This window comes from Jaculus jaculus, chromosome X (genome assembly GCF_020740685.1).
Source record: "Jaculus jaculus isolate mJacJac1 chromosome X, mJacJac1.mat.Y.cur, whole genome shotgun sequence".
NCBI classification, from domain to species: Eukaryota; Metazoa; Chordata; class Mammalia; order Rodentia; family Dipodidae; genus Jaculus; species Jaculus jaculus.
In genome coordinates, this window is record NC_059125.1 from 148,941,779 (window position 1) to 148,959,891 (window position 18,113).

At 43.4% G+C, this 18,113-nt stretch overlaps 1 protein-coding gene and 1 pseudogene across 4 annotated transcripts in view; both read right to left on the reverse strand.

Annotated features, from left to right (window-relative positions):
- Positions 1–18,113, reverse strand: part of Cd99l2 (CD99 molecule like 2) — a 120,187-nt gene that overhangs the window by 37,711 nt on the left and 64,363 nt on the right. For all 4 annotated transcript variants that reach the window (XM_045140350.1, XM_045140347.1, XM_045140348.1 and 1 more), the window contains exons 2-4: positions 16,996–17,061; positions 11,082–11,150; positions 9,665–9,739 (exon numbers count right to left, since the gene is read on the reverse strand). In XM_045140350.1, coding sequence (XP_044996285.1) covers positions 9,665–9,739; positions 11,082–11,150; positions 16,996–17,061 — 210 coding nt within the window. The remainder of the gene's footprint in view (positions 1–9,664; positions 9,740–11,081; positions 11,151–16,995; positions 17,062–18,113) is intronic.
- On the reverse strand, positions 1,913–2,678 carry LOC101601770 (annotated as a pseudogene).

Genomic DNA, 18,113 nt, shown 5'->3' on the forward strand with positions numbered 1-18,113 from the left:
GCATTACCATCAGTTTGAGGCCACCCTGAGACGACACAGAGAATTCCACATCAGCCTGGGCTAGAGTGAGACCCGGCCTTGAAAAACAAACAAACCATAATAATAATAAAATAAAATATAGTCAGGGTTAAAGGATTAGCTCAGTGATTAGAGTATGTACTCTGTGCATGAGAACTTAAAAATAATTTCATTACTCTTCTGAGAGAGAGAAGCAGATAAAGAGAATGGACATGTCAGAGACTCTAGCTACTGCAAATGAACTCCAGATGCATGCTGCATCTCTTACATAGGTCCTGGGGAATCGCACCTGGGTCCTTAGGCTTTGCAGGCAAGCGCCTTAACCGCTAAGCCATCTTTCCAGCCTGCATGAGAACTTTTTCTATTTTTCGAGGTAGGCTCTCACTCTAGCCCAGGCTGATCTGGGACTCACTCTGTAGTCCCAGGCTGGCCTCAAACTCTCAGACATCTTCCTACCTCTGCCTCCCAAGTGCTGGGGTTAAAGGCGTGCGCCACCACATCGTACAAGGCATGAGGACTTTTAAAACAAAACCCCATAGTATTTTTTTCGACCCTCCTCACTCCATCAATAACTCCCAGTGAACTGGGTGGTGGGTGTGGAGTGAGCATGGGCTCTGAGCAGTGGCTGTGAGATGTTTGAGGTTTCGTTAGCGCAAACACAATGGAAGTTCAACCTGGGCACTCCGCTCCCTGTGGGAGAGTTCTGTAGGCAGGTGTTGGCCCTTTCAAGACCATTCTGGTCAGGCAAGTCACTCAGGCTCACCAGAGAACAGGTGAAGTACTGTGAAGTTTGGAAGAGCAAAAACACCTGTCATTACCCTGCGCACACACCGACTGGTGATATTAGGGTGCATCATTTCCTCTTTTCTAAGCATACAAAAATATTTTTAAAAAAGTGGTTATACTACAAAATTTTTTTCTTTAACTGAATGAAATGGTCTTGAGTGGCTTCCCTTCCCTTCATTCATCCCTCTCTTTCACTATTTGATGACTGACTGTTTTTCTGGGGCAAGGTCTCACTGTGTGGAGCTCAAACTGGCCTCCTGCGTCAAGCTAAGCCTAATATTATAGCTATGCACCATCACATCTGACCTTGCCTTCCCTTTATATATTTCAATTGCCAAAAATTCTTTTATTGAATGGATTTACTATCATATAAAATGGTACTCATAATGTTATAAGTATTAAAAATGTTTCCTGTAATTATTTGGTATAAAACTGCAAAAGCCATAAAAACGTATAAACTTTAGAAATGGTGAAGATGGCTTGGTCAGTAAAAGCATTTGCCATGTAAACATGAGGACCTGAGTTCAGATCCCCAGAGCCCATGTAAATACAGGGCATGGCAGTTCCAACCTGCAATCCCAGCACTTGAGAGGCAGGGACAGGTAGAACCCTGGAGCAAATTGGCTAGATATGCTAGCCAAATTGATGAGATCTGGGTTCATAATTGGTGAAATTCTGTTTTGTTAAAAATAAGGTAAGCTGGGTGTGGTGGCGCACGCCTTTACTTCCAGCACTCGGGAGGCAGAGGTAGGAGGATCACCGTGAGTTCGAGGCCACCCTGAGACGCCATAGTGGATTCCAGGTCAGCCTGGGCTAGAGTGAGACCCTATGTCGAAAAACAAACAAACAACAACAACAAAAAAAAAAGGTAGAGAACCATGGTATACTTTTAATAATCATGGAAAATGTTAATAAAAATTGAGAAAAAAATAAGGTAGAGAGTGACTGAAGAAGGCCTCCAGTATCAGCCTCTGGCCTACACACACGTACAACGTGCATATACACCTACACACATGCATGTGCTCACACACACAGACAAACAATATTTAAATGTGTATCACATTTTTGACAACAGGTACTCTCTGTGTTCGTTACACCTCAAGGGCTGGGAAGGGCGAGCAGGTGAGACACTGAACAGAGCTGTGACACCTTGCAGTGAAGACACATTTCCAGGACAAGAGGCAGATTCAGTGTTGAGTCACACATGGATAATGGAGGGTCTGCTTGTAAAGTTCACGTGCTGAACTCCTACAAGCTGTAACGCAGAGTTTATGGGCTTGTAATGCAACCTATTCCTATCACGGTGTATACAATGGCTGATGTTACCTGGACCCAAAATGAGGGTTCCACCTTGCTGAGCTGGGTCACCTTGGAAATCAAAAAGAGGGCCCGTCACTGCCCGCCACAGGCTCTGCAGGCTTCCCGAGAGCAGGTTCACTTTTACACGGGGTCTCTGTCCTGAGGAGACAACTTCTTCACCTCTTTTCATCCCCAATCTTTTATAAATCTCTCTCCCAGGATCAACATACATTTCATGAGAATATCCAGTCAGTTTGCAGAAAGGCTCAATGTGATGGTAGGAAGACTGTCCAATGACTATAAGGGTGACATTTGCTTCTTGCAAGAAACTCTTGGGGATGTTAGCCAGATCTTGCACGTATTCTTTGCAAACGTAACACAGGAAATGCCACACGAACACTGCCACGGCCCGCCCCTCTGTGCACAGAGCGCCGAAAGGCACCAGCCTGCCCGCCGCGTCCAGCACCGGGAGCTGTGAGACGGCGGCCGCAGGCGCTGCCAGGGTTCCGGCCCGCGGAGGCCGAGGCCGGGGCCCCGGGGGAGCCGCTGACCTGCCGGGTCACCGGCGCGGCCATCGCAGCCCGGGTCCGCGAGTGTGGGATCTGTGGCCGCCCAAACGGGTCTGTGCCACTTTCTGCATCTGGCTTTACATGAGTATTGGGGAATCGATCCTCGGCTGGCAGGCTTTGTAAGCAAGAGCCTCTAATTACTGAGCCATTTCCCCAGCCCAAAGGAGAATTTTTAAAGACTCAATCTTAAGGCAAATGAAAATGGAAACAAAGCCAGGCGTGGAGGCAGAGGTAGGAGGATCGCTGTGAGTTCAAAGTCACCCTGAGACTACATAGTGAATTCCAGGTCAGCCTGAGCTACAGTGACACCCTACCTCGAAAAAAAGAAAAATCATACACTTGAGTTGGACATGGCTCAGTAGTTAAGTACACTTTCTGCACAAGTACAAGAGCCTGAGGGATCATAAAATTGAGTTCAAATCTCCAACCTGAGTAAACAGCGAGCATGCCCACACACACCTGTAATCCAGTCCTTTGTGGGGCAGAAATGGGAGAATCACTGGGGCTCAAAAATGGAAAGCTCTGGGGGCTGCAGAGATGGTTTAGCGGTGAAGGCGTTTGCCTGCAAAGCCAAAGGATCCTAGTTCAATCAGGTTCAATTCCCCAGGACCCACGTAAGGCACATGCACAAGGGGGCACACGCATCTGGAGTTCTTCTGCAGTGGCTGGAGGCCCTGGCGTGCCCATTCTTTCTCTCTCTCCCTCTTTCTCTCAAATGAATAAATAAAATATATTAATTTTTTAAAAAGAAAGAGAAAAAATGGAAAGCTCTGGAATCAGTAAGAGTCAAATGTTGCAAGGAAAAACAGGGTGAGTGATGGAGGGGACACCAGACATCCTCCTCAGCAGATGCTGAGTACGCAGGGTGACAAATCAGGATATTCGCATGCGTACACCATACACACCACACACATACTTCACACACGTGCAAAATCTCACATACAATAATCAAACTGGATTTGTGCCTTGGATACAAGGTAAGTACAACATACTTAATCCAATAGACATTAAAATATTGAAGGATAGGCTGGGCGTGGTGGCACACGCCTTTAATCCCAGCACTCTGGAGGCAGAGGTAGGAGGTTCACCATGAGTTCGAGGCCACCCTGAGACTACATAGTGAATTCCAGGTCAGCCTGGGCTAGAGCGAGACCCTACCTTGAAAAACAAAACAACAACAACAACAAAAAAAAAAAAATTGAAGGATAAAAATCATGTGATCATCTCAATAGAGATAGAAAAACATTTGAAAAACCATCAATGACCTTGGGGGCTATAGAGATGGCTAATATATATATAATATATATATACATACACACACATATATTTTTTAATTGAAAATCCTACTCAGCACAGTACTGGAAATGCTAGTAAAAGCAAGAGAGAAAAGACATCTAAACCTGAAAGATGTTAACTGTGTCTGCAGATGACATGATCGTCTGTGTAGACAATTCTAGAGAGTCGGCCATGTTAGTGAATACCTGTAATCCCAGCACTTGGGCTACATCAGTTCTTGTTTCAAAATATATCACTACCAACAACAAAGTAGACCCTAAAGATTTCTCAAAAAACTGATAATAATTAGCAAATTTAGTAAAGTTGCAGGAGATACAAACATATATAGCATTTTTATATATTAGAAACAAACTCTCCAAAGCCATAGAAATCAATAAAACAATACCATTTGACATATTTACAAACCAAGTTACAAATAAATTTAGCCAAGAAGGTAAAAGGCCTGTACACTAGGAACTCTAAGATATTAATAAAAGAACTTGCAGAGAATACAAGTGAACAGAAAAAAATATGCATTGTTCATTGTCTGAACAATTAATATTATTAAGGTGCATACTATTCAATTAGATATACAGATTCAGTGCAATTCCTATCAAAACTCCAATAACAGCCAAGTGTGCTGGTACAGACCTATAATCCTGGCCCTCAGGATACAAAGGCAGGAGGATTGCTAGTAGTAAGTCAATTCTAGATCATGTAGCAGGACATTGTCAAAACAAACAAGAAAAATATCTCCAATGTCATTTTTCACAGATATCAAAAACAAAAAAATCCTACGATTCAAATGTAACCACAAAAGACTCTCAACAGCAATTTCTGAGCAACAACAAAAAAGATGGAGCCAGGCTGGAGAGATTAATGTGCTTGCTTGCAAAACCTAACAACCCAGGTTCAATTTCCCAATACCCATATAAAGCCAGATGCATAAAGTGGTACATGCATCTGGAGTTCATTTGCAGTGGCTAGAGGCCCTGGCGTGCCCATGCTTGTTCTCTCTCTCCTTACAGATAAATAAATATTCCCAGCACTCGAGAGGCAGAAGTAGAAGGATCACCATGAGTTCAAGGCCACCCTGAGAGTACATAGTGAATTCCAGGTCAGCCTGGACTAGAGTGAAACCCTACCTCGAAAAAACAAAAAGGGGCTAGAGAGATGGCTTAGCAGTTAAGGCGTTTGCCTGCAAAGCCAAAGGATCTCAGTTCAATTCACCAAGACCCACGTTAGCCAGATGCACAAGGGGGCACATGCCTCTAGAGTTTGTTTGCAGTGGCTGAAGGCCCTGGAATGCCCATTCTCTCTCTCCCTCTCCCTCCCTTTCCTTCTCCCTCTCTCTGCCTCTTTCTTTCTTTCTTTCTTTCTTTCTTTCTTTCTTTCTTTCTTTCTTTCTTTCCTTTCTTTTTTTTCTTTCTCTCTCTCTCAAATAAATAAATAAAAATATTTTTTAAAAAAGAAAACTAAAAAAAATGATGGAGTTGGGGTGGAGACATGGCTTAGTGGTTAAGGTGCTTGCCTGCAAAGTCAAAGAATCCAGGTTTGATTCCCCAGGACCCATTAAGCCAGATGTACAAGGTGACACATACATCTGGAATTCACTTGCAGCAGATGGAAGCCTTGATGTACCAATTCTCTGCCTCTCTCTTTCTCTCCCTCATCTCTCTCTCTCAAACAAATAAAATTAAAAATAAAATAGACATACATACAAATCAAATGGTCAGTTAATCGTGGACTATGACGGCATGAACATACAATGAGGGACCTGACAGCTTCTTCAATAAATAGCCTTGGGGGTTGGGAAGAAAACTCAGTGGGAGAAGCGCTGGCCTTGCAAGCATGAGGACCTGAGTTTGATCCTGCGAACTCCCGTACCTGGCACAGTGGTGTGTGGTTGTAACCCTAGTGCTGGAACATTCCTGGGGTTCACTGGCCAGCCAATGTAGCCTAATTAGTAAACTCCAGGCCAATGAGAGACGCTTTGTGAAGATGACATTTAAGGTTGCCGTGTGGCCTTCACAAGCACACATGTGCACGCACACACACACACACCTGCACACACTTGCACACACTGTGATATCAATAAATATGCCTATAAATAAATAAATACCCTTGGGAAAGTAGCTATCCCACAAGCTGAAGTGTAAAATTAAACCCTTATGCCATAAGACAGCAACTGAAAAGGGACCGAGGGCTTAAAGTGTAACATCTGAAAATACAAGGGAAAAGCTCCTCAGGTGAATGGGATCACATCAGCCTGTGACGCTTCCTGCGCTGTAGAGGACACAGTCCACAGTGCAGAGCATGCAAGTCAAGATTTGCAAGCCAATCACCCGATAAGAGACTGAGAGCCAAAACACACAAGGAGCTCGGAGCTTCTTTGGGCAAAGTGGGCCAGCACCTCAAGGTCATCTGCAGAGGATGCCTTTGTAAAATCTTTGCAGGGCAACATGTCGCACAAGGAAAGGCTCATGAAGTAAGTCAGAATGTGGAAGTGACTCCAGTTGCTTTCGGCTCTCTCCAATTGTGACACATAGACTTATTTCTTTATGGGCACACGTGTGTGCTCATGTGTGCCAGGGTCTCTTGCCACTACAAACGGAATGCTTGATGCTTGCGCCACTTTTTGTATCAGGTTTTAAGTGGGAACTGGGGAACTGAACCTGTGCTGGTGAGTTCTGCAAGCAAGTGCCTTTAACTGCTGAGTGTTCTCCCCAGACATAAACACTAATTTTTAAAGTTTAAATTTACTGTAAAGGTACTTTATTACAAAACACCCTATTTCTAGAGAACTTTCTCTTTTCAGATGGCAGCGATCTTGGGACGACTCAGAAGGTATCATAGTGCTGGAAAGAAGTGACTGGAGTACTGAGCAACATCTCGATCACACCTTCCAAGGCTCAGGGTCTAATGCGGAAGAGGTGGCGGAAAGAATGTAAGAGCCAAAGGAAGGGTAGGACTCCTTACAACGTGCTCCCCTCAGACATAAAATGGCCTGGATATGCATGACCTTGTAGTGCCTGACACCACCTAAACAAGACCATCATAAGAGGAGGAAAAGATCATGGCATCAAAATAAAACAGAGATTGATTGAGATGGGGAGGGGATATGGTGGAGAACAGAATTTCAAAGGGGAAAGTGGGGGAAGGGAGGGTATTACCATGGGATTTTTTTTATAATCATGGAAAATGTTAATAAAAATGGAGGAAAAAATACCCTATTTCACCAATGCAGAAGTTATAAGAAATACAACAGTCACAGCTGGACATGGTGGCACACTTTTAAATCTCAACACTCTGGAGGCTGAGGTAGGAGATCACTGTGAGTTTGAGGCCAGCCTGGGCTTACAGAGTGAGTTCCAGGTAAGCCTGGGATAAAATGATGAGATCCTTCCTCGAAAAAAGGAGGAAAGAAAGAGAGTCAGAGAAGGAAGGAAGGAAGGAAGGAAGCAAGGAAGGAAGGGAGGGAGGAGGAAAAAAATATATATAAACCAGGTATGGTGGCACATGCCTTTAATCACAGCACTCCTGATGTTTGAGGTCAGTCTGAGACTACCTAATGAATTCTAGGTCAGCCTGGGCTACAGCAAGACCCTAGCTCAAAAACAAAAAGTGTCGGGCATGGTGGCACACAGCACTCAGGAGGCAGAGGTAGGAGGATCGCCATGAGTTTGATCAAGGTCACCCTGAGACTACATAGTGAAGTCCAGGTCAGCCTGGGCTAAGGTGAGACCCTACTTTGAAAAACCAAAGATATGGGCTGGAGAGATGGCTTAGCGGTTAAGCGCTTGCCTGTGAAGCCTGAGGACCCGGATCGAGGCTCGGTTCCCCAGGCCCCACGTTAGCCAGATGCACAAGGGGGCGCATGCGTCTGGAGTTTGTTTGCAGTGGCTGGAGGCCCTGGGGCACCCATTCTCTCTCTCTCCCTCTATCTGTCTTTCTCTCTATGTCTGTCGCTCTCAAATAAATAATATATATATATATATATATATATATATATATATATATATATATATGTAAAATGAAAAAAAGAAAAACCAAAGATAAATTAATTAATTCATACATTAAATGCACCAGAACAAATCAAAATTTAATTATAAAAATTGAATCAAGTGACATTTGAGAATCATCAAAGGGCAAGCCTGCTACACTGGGTTCAATTCCCTGGCACCCACATAAATTTGGACCCACCGTGGCACGTGCATCTATGATCTCAGTATGCCATGTGTGTGCCCATATGTGTGCACAATGCACGCACACACACAGCACACTCACATATATACACCGAAATAAAATAAAGAAATAAAGAAATTTAAAGCAACATCACAGGGAAACTTAGAAAACAAACAACTATCGTTTTGAATTGCTAAATTTGTGGTAATATATTCAGCAGCACTAGAAAATTTATCACAAATTAGAAATATTATTGGTTTTATTAAAGCATCACTTCTGTGCTCTCTAGCAAGGCATGAAATATATATTTAAATGGTGACACAGCACATCAAAATCCACAGGCTGGCCGAGATAAAGCACTTATACTATTACCTCCATCTAAGCTTCATGAGCCATTCTTTCTAGGAATTCAAGAGTAATAGATGAAGGTTGTTTTTATAACCAACTACCATTACCCCAACTTGAATGTCTGGCAGCTTTTTTCCTGAAAATTGGTGAAATGATTCCATTAATTCAAGGCAAGCCTTAACAGTATCTGTTGCCAACTCAAGCTTTCAAGCCAACTTTAAAATTTCAAAAAAGGCTTTAAAAATTACACATTTGTTTATTGTATTTATTTATTGATCATTCATTTTTGAGACAAGGTCTCACTATGTAGCCCTGGCTGGCTTGGAACTCTGTACATCAGACTGGCCTCGAACACGTGGCAATCCTCCTGCTTTTGCCTTACAAGTGCTGTGACTATAGGCGTGCACCCCAATACCTGGCTCGTTAAAGCCTTCTCCCATGAGGCAGGTGACAATATTGAGCAACGTAATGTTATGATGCTGTAGACTGACACCATGTCAGGATCAACGTGCCAGTGTTTCCAAGTTCATGGTGATAGCAAACCATGGACAGATCTTAACAGATCTACTCAAAGGGCAGGAGAGTGCAATGGGATTCAGTAGAGCTGAGTGAGGAAGAGTTCACTGATATGGGTTCACAGTCCACACTGCACTTGTCCTGGGAGAAAGAATGTCTCGTTGAGTGTTGGTGTCTATCCAAGAAGAATGTCTCAACTGATCTGAAAAATACAGTAAGCTATTCCTCCATGTTCCGACTGCATGTCTGTGGGAGCCTGGAATTTCTTCAGGCACTCAGCTAAGACGCCATGTCACCTCTCAATAGAGACCTGAGAATCTACCTCATTCCTATTCAAGGCAGACTTCATAAAAATGAAAATAATGCTACTCTTCACGGTAAATTACATTTTTATCTGCCAGGCATAGTTATTTCTCATAAAACATACATATGTAAGTGTAGATGGTTTTCATTATTTTCTTTAACAGTATTTTTCAACTCAAAAGATATATATTGACACATATGGCCCACAGAAACAAAATCTCTTGAAATCCTCAATAATTTGAAGAGGCTTGAGACCCAAATGCTTGACCACCTCTGAGCGCTCTCCTGTGGCTTGAAGGACCACAGCATGAACAGTCTATAGAGCAACTGTTACAGACCCATGGTTTCAGCCAGCTAGGACTTACCTCGTCCTCCTGCACCCGGTTTCCGGTGGCCATCATCTCGATCCCCCAAAGCATCAGTCAGGTCAAAATCACTCCCTTCAGTGGCCCCAAAACCAAAAGGAAACAGGTAACTGATTAATGACTGAAAACACCAACAAGAAACAAAACACCACCACCCACGGGTTCGCCTGATCAGTACGACAAGTTATGACAAGAAACTTAGACATGAAGTAGGTTACTGCTTTTCGACTCTGTAGGATATGAATCAAAAAGGGTCCATGTGATCACAAAGCACCTCCATGAACGTAGAAACATGAAGACATCAGGTGAATCAACAGTGGCAGACTCTCGTGGGTCATCACTAGGTTTTCAGAAGAAGGAAGCTCTCTTCTGCATCAAACATATTAGCATATCCCTAAAGTGTAATGAGCCACCAGGTGGAACAATGACAGAGTTCCTAACTCCAAGGCTAAGTTTTTCTTTACATCACTGAAAATGTTCAAATGGCCAATGGGCCACCTGAAGAACCGCTCAAGCAATTCCAGGAAAGAACCTTAAAGAAGTAGTGGGTTAAAGATATAAGACAATAGAGCTGGAGAGATGGCTTAGCAGTTAAGTGCTTGCCTGTGAAGCCTAAAGACATCGGTTTGAGGCTCGATTCCCCAGGAACCATGTTAGCCAGAGGCACAAGTGGATGCACGTATCTGGAGTTTGTTTGCAGTGGCTGGAGGCCCTGGGGTGCCCATTTTCTCTTTCTCTCTCTCTCTCTCTCTCTCTCTCTCTCTCTCTCTGTGTGTGTGTGTGCCTCTTTCTCTCTCTGTCTGTCACTCTCAAATAAATAAATAAAAATAACAAAAAAAATTAAAGATAAGACAATAAAATAAAATTCATTTCAAAATGGTTCCTCTGGCCAAAGAGAACATTAGATAGCTGTATAAAACCTAACCAACTGCTTCTTCCCTAATTTAAGAATATGAAATGGGCCAGGCGTGGTGGCGCACGCCTTTAATCCCAGCACTCGGGAGGCAGAGGTAGGAGGATCACCGTGAGTTCGAGGCCACCCTGAGACTTCATAGTGAATTCCAGGTCAGCCTGGGCTACAGTGAAACCTTACCTCGAAAAACCAAAATATATATAGATAGATAGATAGATAGATAGATAGATAGATAGATAGATAGATATAGATATAGATATAGATATAGATATAGATATAGATATATGAATGATATGGTTGCAAATATGAAATGGGAGAAGTCCAAATGTATTTTTCCCTTTACATTTTTCCCAGACAAAACTTCATAAGAAAAACACAAGAGGTACAACAATCAACCAAGTATTGCTCTACTGAGTCAAACCCACGGTTAAGACAGCCGACTTTGCCCCAGAGGGCCCTCTAGTGGGTCCTTCTTTGTAGCCCTTCTCAGGGCGGCCACATTACCTGCAGGCTTTGCCGGAGGTATGGGTGTTCCCGGCCTCCTGGTGGTGGTGCTGAGGTGGTCCCATCGCTCTAAATGGAGAAGAGAGGCCAGCAAGAGAAGCACATCAGTAACAAACCACAGAAGCTACTTGATGACTGGCACGAGTCACATGAGGAAGAGAATACCCTTGGTAGCGTGCCTTGAGCCCCTCTGTAGGCTGGAGCCTGCAAAAGAATCATACTGAGGAGAATGATAAAACGATGTAGGTTCATGGGCTGCAGAGATGGCTCAGCGGTTAAGGCATTTGCCTGTACAGCCCAAGGACTGGAGTTTGATTCCCCAGTATCAATGTAAAGCCAGATACACAGGTGGCACATGGCGTCTGGAGTTCATTTGCAGTGCCAAGAGGCCTGGGTGTGATCATTCTCTCTCTCTCTCTCAGAAATAAATATTTTTTAAAAGTAGGTGCAACTAAATCTATATACTCTGCTTATTAAACTATGCAGTAAGCATTCTCTTAACGCTCATACCTTTATATTAATACTACTCTCACTTTTGGTAGAGAATCTTCTATTTTCAGATGGCAGTGACCTTGGGATGACTCAGAAGGCATCATGGTGCAGGGAAGAAGTGACAGGAGTGCTCAGCACTGCAATATCTCTATCACACCTTCCATGGCTCAGGGTCCATGGCAGAAGACGTAGCGGAAAGAATGTAAGAGCCAAAGGAAGGGTAGGACTCCTTACAACGTGCTCACCCCAGACACAAAATGGCCTGGATATCCATGACTTCACCGTGCCTGACACTACCTACACAAGACCCTCATAAGAGGAGGAAAAGATGATGACATCAAAATAAAAGAGAGACTGATTGAGATGGGGAGGGGATATGATGGAGAGTGGAATTTCAAAGGGGAGAGTGGGGGAAGGAAGGGTATTACCATGGGATATTTTTTATAATCATGGAAGTTGTTAATAAAAATTTGAAAAGAAATAAGTAGGTGCAGATGAGATGGGTTTTTCTCACTATTCAGGGGATGGCTGTGTTAAGGAGAACATGGTCCCATGTGCAACCTGGAGCCCCAGCCTGGTGGAGATGACCACAGTGTCCACACCAGCCCTGACAGTCCAAGTCTCAGTCCCACACCATCAGCCGTAGCAGCACTTCATCCATCGACAACACTGCTGAGGGACAGACCCAAGTTGTGTTCTGAGTGGAATACTGCAAGGTTTCCTAAACTGAAACAGGTAACACCACCTGTACACCATACTGTATGTAAGCATCAGGGCTTCGGACTAAGCCATGGTCCCTGAAAATTATGGATATCATCCACAGGAATTACATGCTTCACACGAGTTTGCCAACTGCTTTTAGAGCATTCAGTGTTATGTTATGAATATACAATGCAACCCCCCATAGACTCAGATGCTGTCTCGCAGCTGGCGGATTTATTGTGGAATGCTGTCCACCTTCAGGAGGAGCCTTGCTGGAGGAACTGGGTCAGTGGAAGTGGCTTTGAGATGGTAATAGCCCGATGCCACTTCCTGTTTGCTCTCTGCTTCCTGACTGCCGAGGCAGGGCTTACGAGATGGCTTCCCACTCCTGCCTCGCCTTCCTTCCCCGCCATGCTGTATCTACCCTCTGGAACTGGAAGGCAAGATGAACTCTCTTCTTCCCTAAGTTGCTTTGGGTCAGCTATTTGTTCATAGCAACACATCCGAAGCATGCTGAATTTCTTCCTACTGCCAGAATTCAAGAAAATATGATACTATAGACAGGAAAGAAAAACTGTTAGGAAAGACTTTTATAGTGGTGAAAAGGATAAATTCAACAGAGAGATCTGGAACATGTATGCATCTAATAGAACATCAACATGCTTAAAGCAAATATGAAAATACTGAAGAAAAGACTACGTAATTTACAGAACACTTGGTGATTTCAGCACCTTCTTTGTTAATCACAGGGAAGAGGGAAGAATTAGGCACAGGATCAAAGGTATAACAGTAGAACAACATTATAAACCAATTAGACCTAATAGCCATTTATACAATGTACCGACCAGTAGAAGACGCTGCATTACACTCAAGGGCACATGAAGCATTCTCCAAGAAAGACCATATGTAGGCGGAAAAACAAGTCTCAAACTTAAAAGAACTGAAATCATATAATCCATGTCCTTCAACCACAATGGAATGAAAACAGAAATCAGTGAGAGAAGGACACTGAAAACAATGGCCACAGAAGATAGCACAAGGTAAATTATAAGTACAATGAGAGTCTGGAGTTCGTTTGCACTGGCTGGAGGCCCTGGCACGCCCATTTTCTCTCTCTCCCTATCTGCCTCTTTCTCTGTCTATCACTCTCAAATAAATAAATAAAAATACCCCCCCCAAAAAAAAAAGACACCTCGGGCCTGTCGCAGTTCTGGAGAACAGAAATCCCGTATCAAGTTGTAAGCAGAGCCATACTTCCTTCCAAGACTGGAGGGGAGAAAATTTCCCCAAAGTTCCCAGTTTCTGGTGGCCCTGGGCCGCTTGTAACCGAATCACCCCAATCTTTACTTCTGTTTTCATGTGGTGTTCCCATTTCTGGTTTAAACTGTACGTTTAGCTGAGCTGAACTTGAAACCTTGATCCTCCTGCTATTACCTCCCAAGTGCTGAGATCACAAGTGTGCCTCACATGCCTGGCTCAAATATGCAGTCTTATCTTGGCATTTTATTCTATTCATGTAGGTTGCATTGATTTTTTTCTCAATTATATTTTGTAGCTTTTATTGTATATTTCTTTACTTCCTTGGTTAAATTTGCTCCTAAGAGTGTTATTCATCTTACTGCTATTCTAAATGAAATTGTGCTCTCTTTTTTCCCTTTTGGATTGATTGATGTTACTATATAAAAATACAATTGACTTTCACATATTTATTTCATATCTTGAAACTTTGCTCACCTTATTATCTCTTAATAGTGTTTTAAAAATATTTTGCAATGGCTGGAGGCCCTTGTGTGTCCATTTTCTCTCTCACCCCATCTTCTCCTTCCCCACTTTGCCTTTTTCTCTCAAAAAAATAGATAAAAATAAAACATTTAAAAAATAAAAATATGGGCTGGAGAGATGGCTTAGTGGTTAAGGCGTTTGCCGGCAAAGCCAAAGGACCCAGGTTCAATTCCCCAGGACCCGTGTTAGCCAGCTGCACAAGGGGGTGCATCTGGAGTTCGTTTGCAGTGACTGGAGGCCCTGGTGTGCCCATTCTCTGTCTTCCTCTGTCTCTTTCTCTGTCTCTGTCTCTCTCTCTCTCTCCATCCCTTTCTCCCTCTGTCAAATAAAGAAATATAAAATACTTTTACAAAAATAAAAAATAAAATTATTTTGCTGTGCATTCTCCAAGGTTTTCTCTATGTAAGATCCTGTCCTTTGATTTTAGAGGTCAAGTTCTTCCTTTCTACTTTGAGTGACGGCTTTTTCCTCCTTGAACTAGCAAGCACTGGGAAAGGACCTCCTTGTGTTTGCGTATTTGTAGGGGAAGCTCAGTATTTAACATTTCCGAATCAGGACAATTACAAAGCTTTTGCACGAGCTCTTCATCAGATTGAGAAAATTCGCTTCTATTCTTCATGTTTTTTGTAGTGAAATGGTTTGGGCTCCTGTTGAGGGGTTCATGTTGGGGATTAATCTCAGGGCTACAGCCCCAGCCTCTGGTGTTGATATTTGTTGAATGCTTTTTCTGCATTGATTGAGATGACCATGTACTTCTTCCTTCATTCGATTATATTGGATATTGCTTTGAGTGGTTTTTTTATTATTATATTGAACCACCTTTGGATTTCTGAGATAAGTTCTTGATGATCATGTGTACTCAGTAGCTGAATTTGATTTATTGGTCTTATTATTGTTATTATTTTTTAGAGAGAGAGAGAGAGAATGGGCACGCCAGGGCCTCCAGCCACTGCAAATGAACTCCACATGCATGTGCCACCAAGTGCATCTGGCTTACATGGGACCTGGAGAATAGAACCTGGGTCCTTAGGCTTCGCAGGCATGTGCCTTAACTGCTAAGCCATCTCTCCAGCCTGATTTATTGGTATTTTGTTGACAATTTTTATGTCCATGTTCACAAGAGTTAAATGCCTGTATGGTTTTTTTTTTTGTTTTTTTCTTTCTTTCAAGGTAGGGTCTCACTCTAGCCCAGGCTGACCTAGAATTCACTCTGGAGTCTCAGAGTGGCCTTGAACTCCCAGTGATCCTCCTACCTCTGCCTCCCGAGTGCTGGGATTAAAGGCGTGCGCCACCACGCCTGGCTTGCCTGTAGTTTTTTTTTTTTAAGTGTATTTGTCTCCCCTGACATTAGGGTACTACCGACTGTACAGAATGAATTAGGAAGTATTATCACTCATAAATTTTGAAAGAGTTTAAGAAGAACTACCGTGCATTATTTAAATATTTGGTAAAGTTTCACCAATGAAGGCTTTTGCTCATGGAGCTTTCGTTGTGTGAAGATTTTGGGGTGGGGTCAAATGGATTTGTTGCTTTCTTTTGCACATGTGTATGCATGTGTAGCATGTGTGTGTGGTGTGCATTGGTGTGTGTGTGTGTGTGATGTGTAAGAGGGAACATGTGTATATAAATATGTGCATGTGGAAGTCCGAGGAAACCCTCAGGTGGCCCCCTTAGGAGCAGCAATCACCCTCAGCCTTTGAAACAAGGTCTCTCATTGGCTTGGAGCTCAGCAATGACAACTCTCTGGAGGTGCCTCCTTCACACAGCAGCTAGTGAGGGCATCAGTCTCATCAACCAGGCTGTCTGGGGAGTGAGCGCCAGAGATCGGCCTGTCCCCACCAGCATGTGCCATTGCACCTGGCATGGGGCTTGAACTCAGGTCCTCATTTCAGGCTCGCAAGACCAGCATTTTGCTGCCTGACCTAGCTCCCCAGCCCTGAAGAAAGAGTTCTGATTTCTGAGTCCATGTCTTTACTGGCTCTAGGGTGGGGCAGAGTTTCTATTTCTTCTTGAGTCACTTTTGTTATCTGTTGTGTTAATAAGTTACCGGTTTCATGCAAGTTATTTAATTTATTGAAGCATGATTGTTCGAGGTATTCCTTTAAAATCATTTTATTTCTGCAAGGTTTGTAGTAATGTCCAGTCTTTTTCTCCTGAATGTAATAATCTGAGTCTTAGATTTTTCATTAACTTTTTAATTACTTATTTGCAAAGAGAGAGAGAGAATGGGAATGGGCATACTAGGGCTTCCTGCCCCTGCAAACAAACTCCAAATACATGTGCCACTTTGTGCATCTGTCTTACATGGGTACTGGGAAATCAAAAGCGAACCCAGACCAGCAGGCATAGAGAAAGAAAGAAAGAGAATGGGCGTGCCAGGGCCTCCAGCCAGTGCAAACGAACTCCAGACTCGTGCGCCCCCTTGTGCATCTGGCTAACATGGGTCCTGGGGAATCGAGCCTTGAACCGGGGTCCTTAGGCTTCATAGGCAAGCGCTTAACCACTAAGCCATCTCTCCAGCCCCGAGGTGTCTTCTTGTAAGTCATGCAGTGTGTGGTAGCTAGTTGTGATGGCAGGAAAAACCTAATACAGATAGGCTCGTTCTTTCAGGTTTTGAATGTACATTAACGAACACAGTGAAAGCATATGACTATATAAAAAAGCCCTGCGTACGTCATAGAGAGCAAAGAAACAAAAGTACTGACTAAGCCATGTGTAGACAGACCACAGCACAGCCAGCCATCATCGTGGCCTCCCACACTGACTGGCTCCCTCTCGCGAACACCACTGCAGATTGCCAACAAGAGACTTTATATGCTGTCTTTCTTTTAACTGATATAATTTATCATGTAGGTACTTTCTCTGAGCAGCGAAGTTTGATTCTTTCTGAAGGTTATATTCGGTCTGCTTTGAATGCTTTATTAGATTGACTACTTACGTTTGACTGAGGAAGTTTCACTCAGCGCATCTTCCAGATTAAAACCATCACCAAAGTCGCCATAGCCTACAAATTAAAAGATAATTTTAAATTTAAGCATTTTCGCACGAAAGATAGTAATACTGAGATGTCTCTCTTTTCTTTTTTTTTTTTTTTTTGGTTTATTTTTATTTATTTATTTGAGAACGACAGACATAGAAAGAGGCAGAGAAAGAGAAAGAGAGAATGGGTGCACCAGGGCTTCCAGCTACTGCAGATGAGTTCCAGATGCATGCGCCCCCTTGTGCATCTGGCTAATGTGGGTCCTGGGGAATCGAGCCTCGAACTGGGGTCCTTAGGCTTCACAGGCAAGCGCTTCACCACTAAGCCATCTCTCCAGCCTGGATGTCTCTCTTTTCATTTACCATTACTATGTTTGGTGCTGGGGAATGAACTCAGGGTCTAGAGTATGCTGAGAAAGTGTTCTAGCATTTGAGCTACACCCTGAAGTAAATACTCATGGTGGCGGTGGTGGTGTTTTTGATGAAGAGTCTCACTGTAGCCCAGGCTGGCCTCAAACTCATGGTAATAATACTCCTAATGTAGCCTCCTGAGTGCTGGGATCAAAGGCGTACACCACCACACTAAACTAGTGTATACTCGTGACATGGTATTTTCCATTTAAACAATAAGGGATGGGCTCGGCAGTTAAGGCACATGCCTATAAAGCCTAAGGACTTGGGTTCAATTCCCTAGTACCCACATAAAGCCAGATACACAAGGTGGCACATGCATCTGGCATTCATCTGCAGTGGCTCGTTGCCTGGCATGCTCTATCAATCTTATCTATCTGCCTCTTCCCATGTCTCTCTCAAATAAATGACTGTTTTAAAAATATGACATATCATATTGTCGGGCATGGTGGTGCACACCTTTAATCCCAGCACACAGGACACAGAGGTAGGAAGATCACAGGGAGTTTGAGGCCACCCTGAGACTCCATAGTGAATTCCAGGTCAGCCTGAGCTAGAGTGAGACCCTATCTCAAAAAAAAAAAAAAAATCAGGCTCTTGTATGGACCCACTGCATTGGTGAAGTCAAGAGACCAAGCTTAAGCCCGAATTAAAAGCACCTTGCCC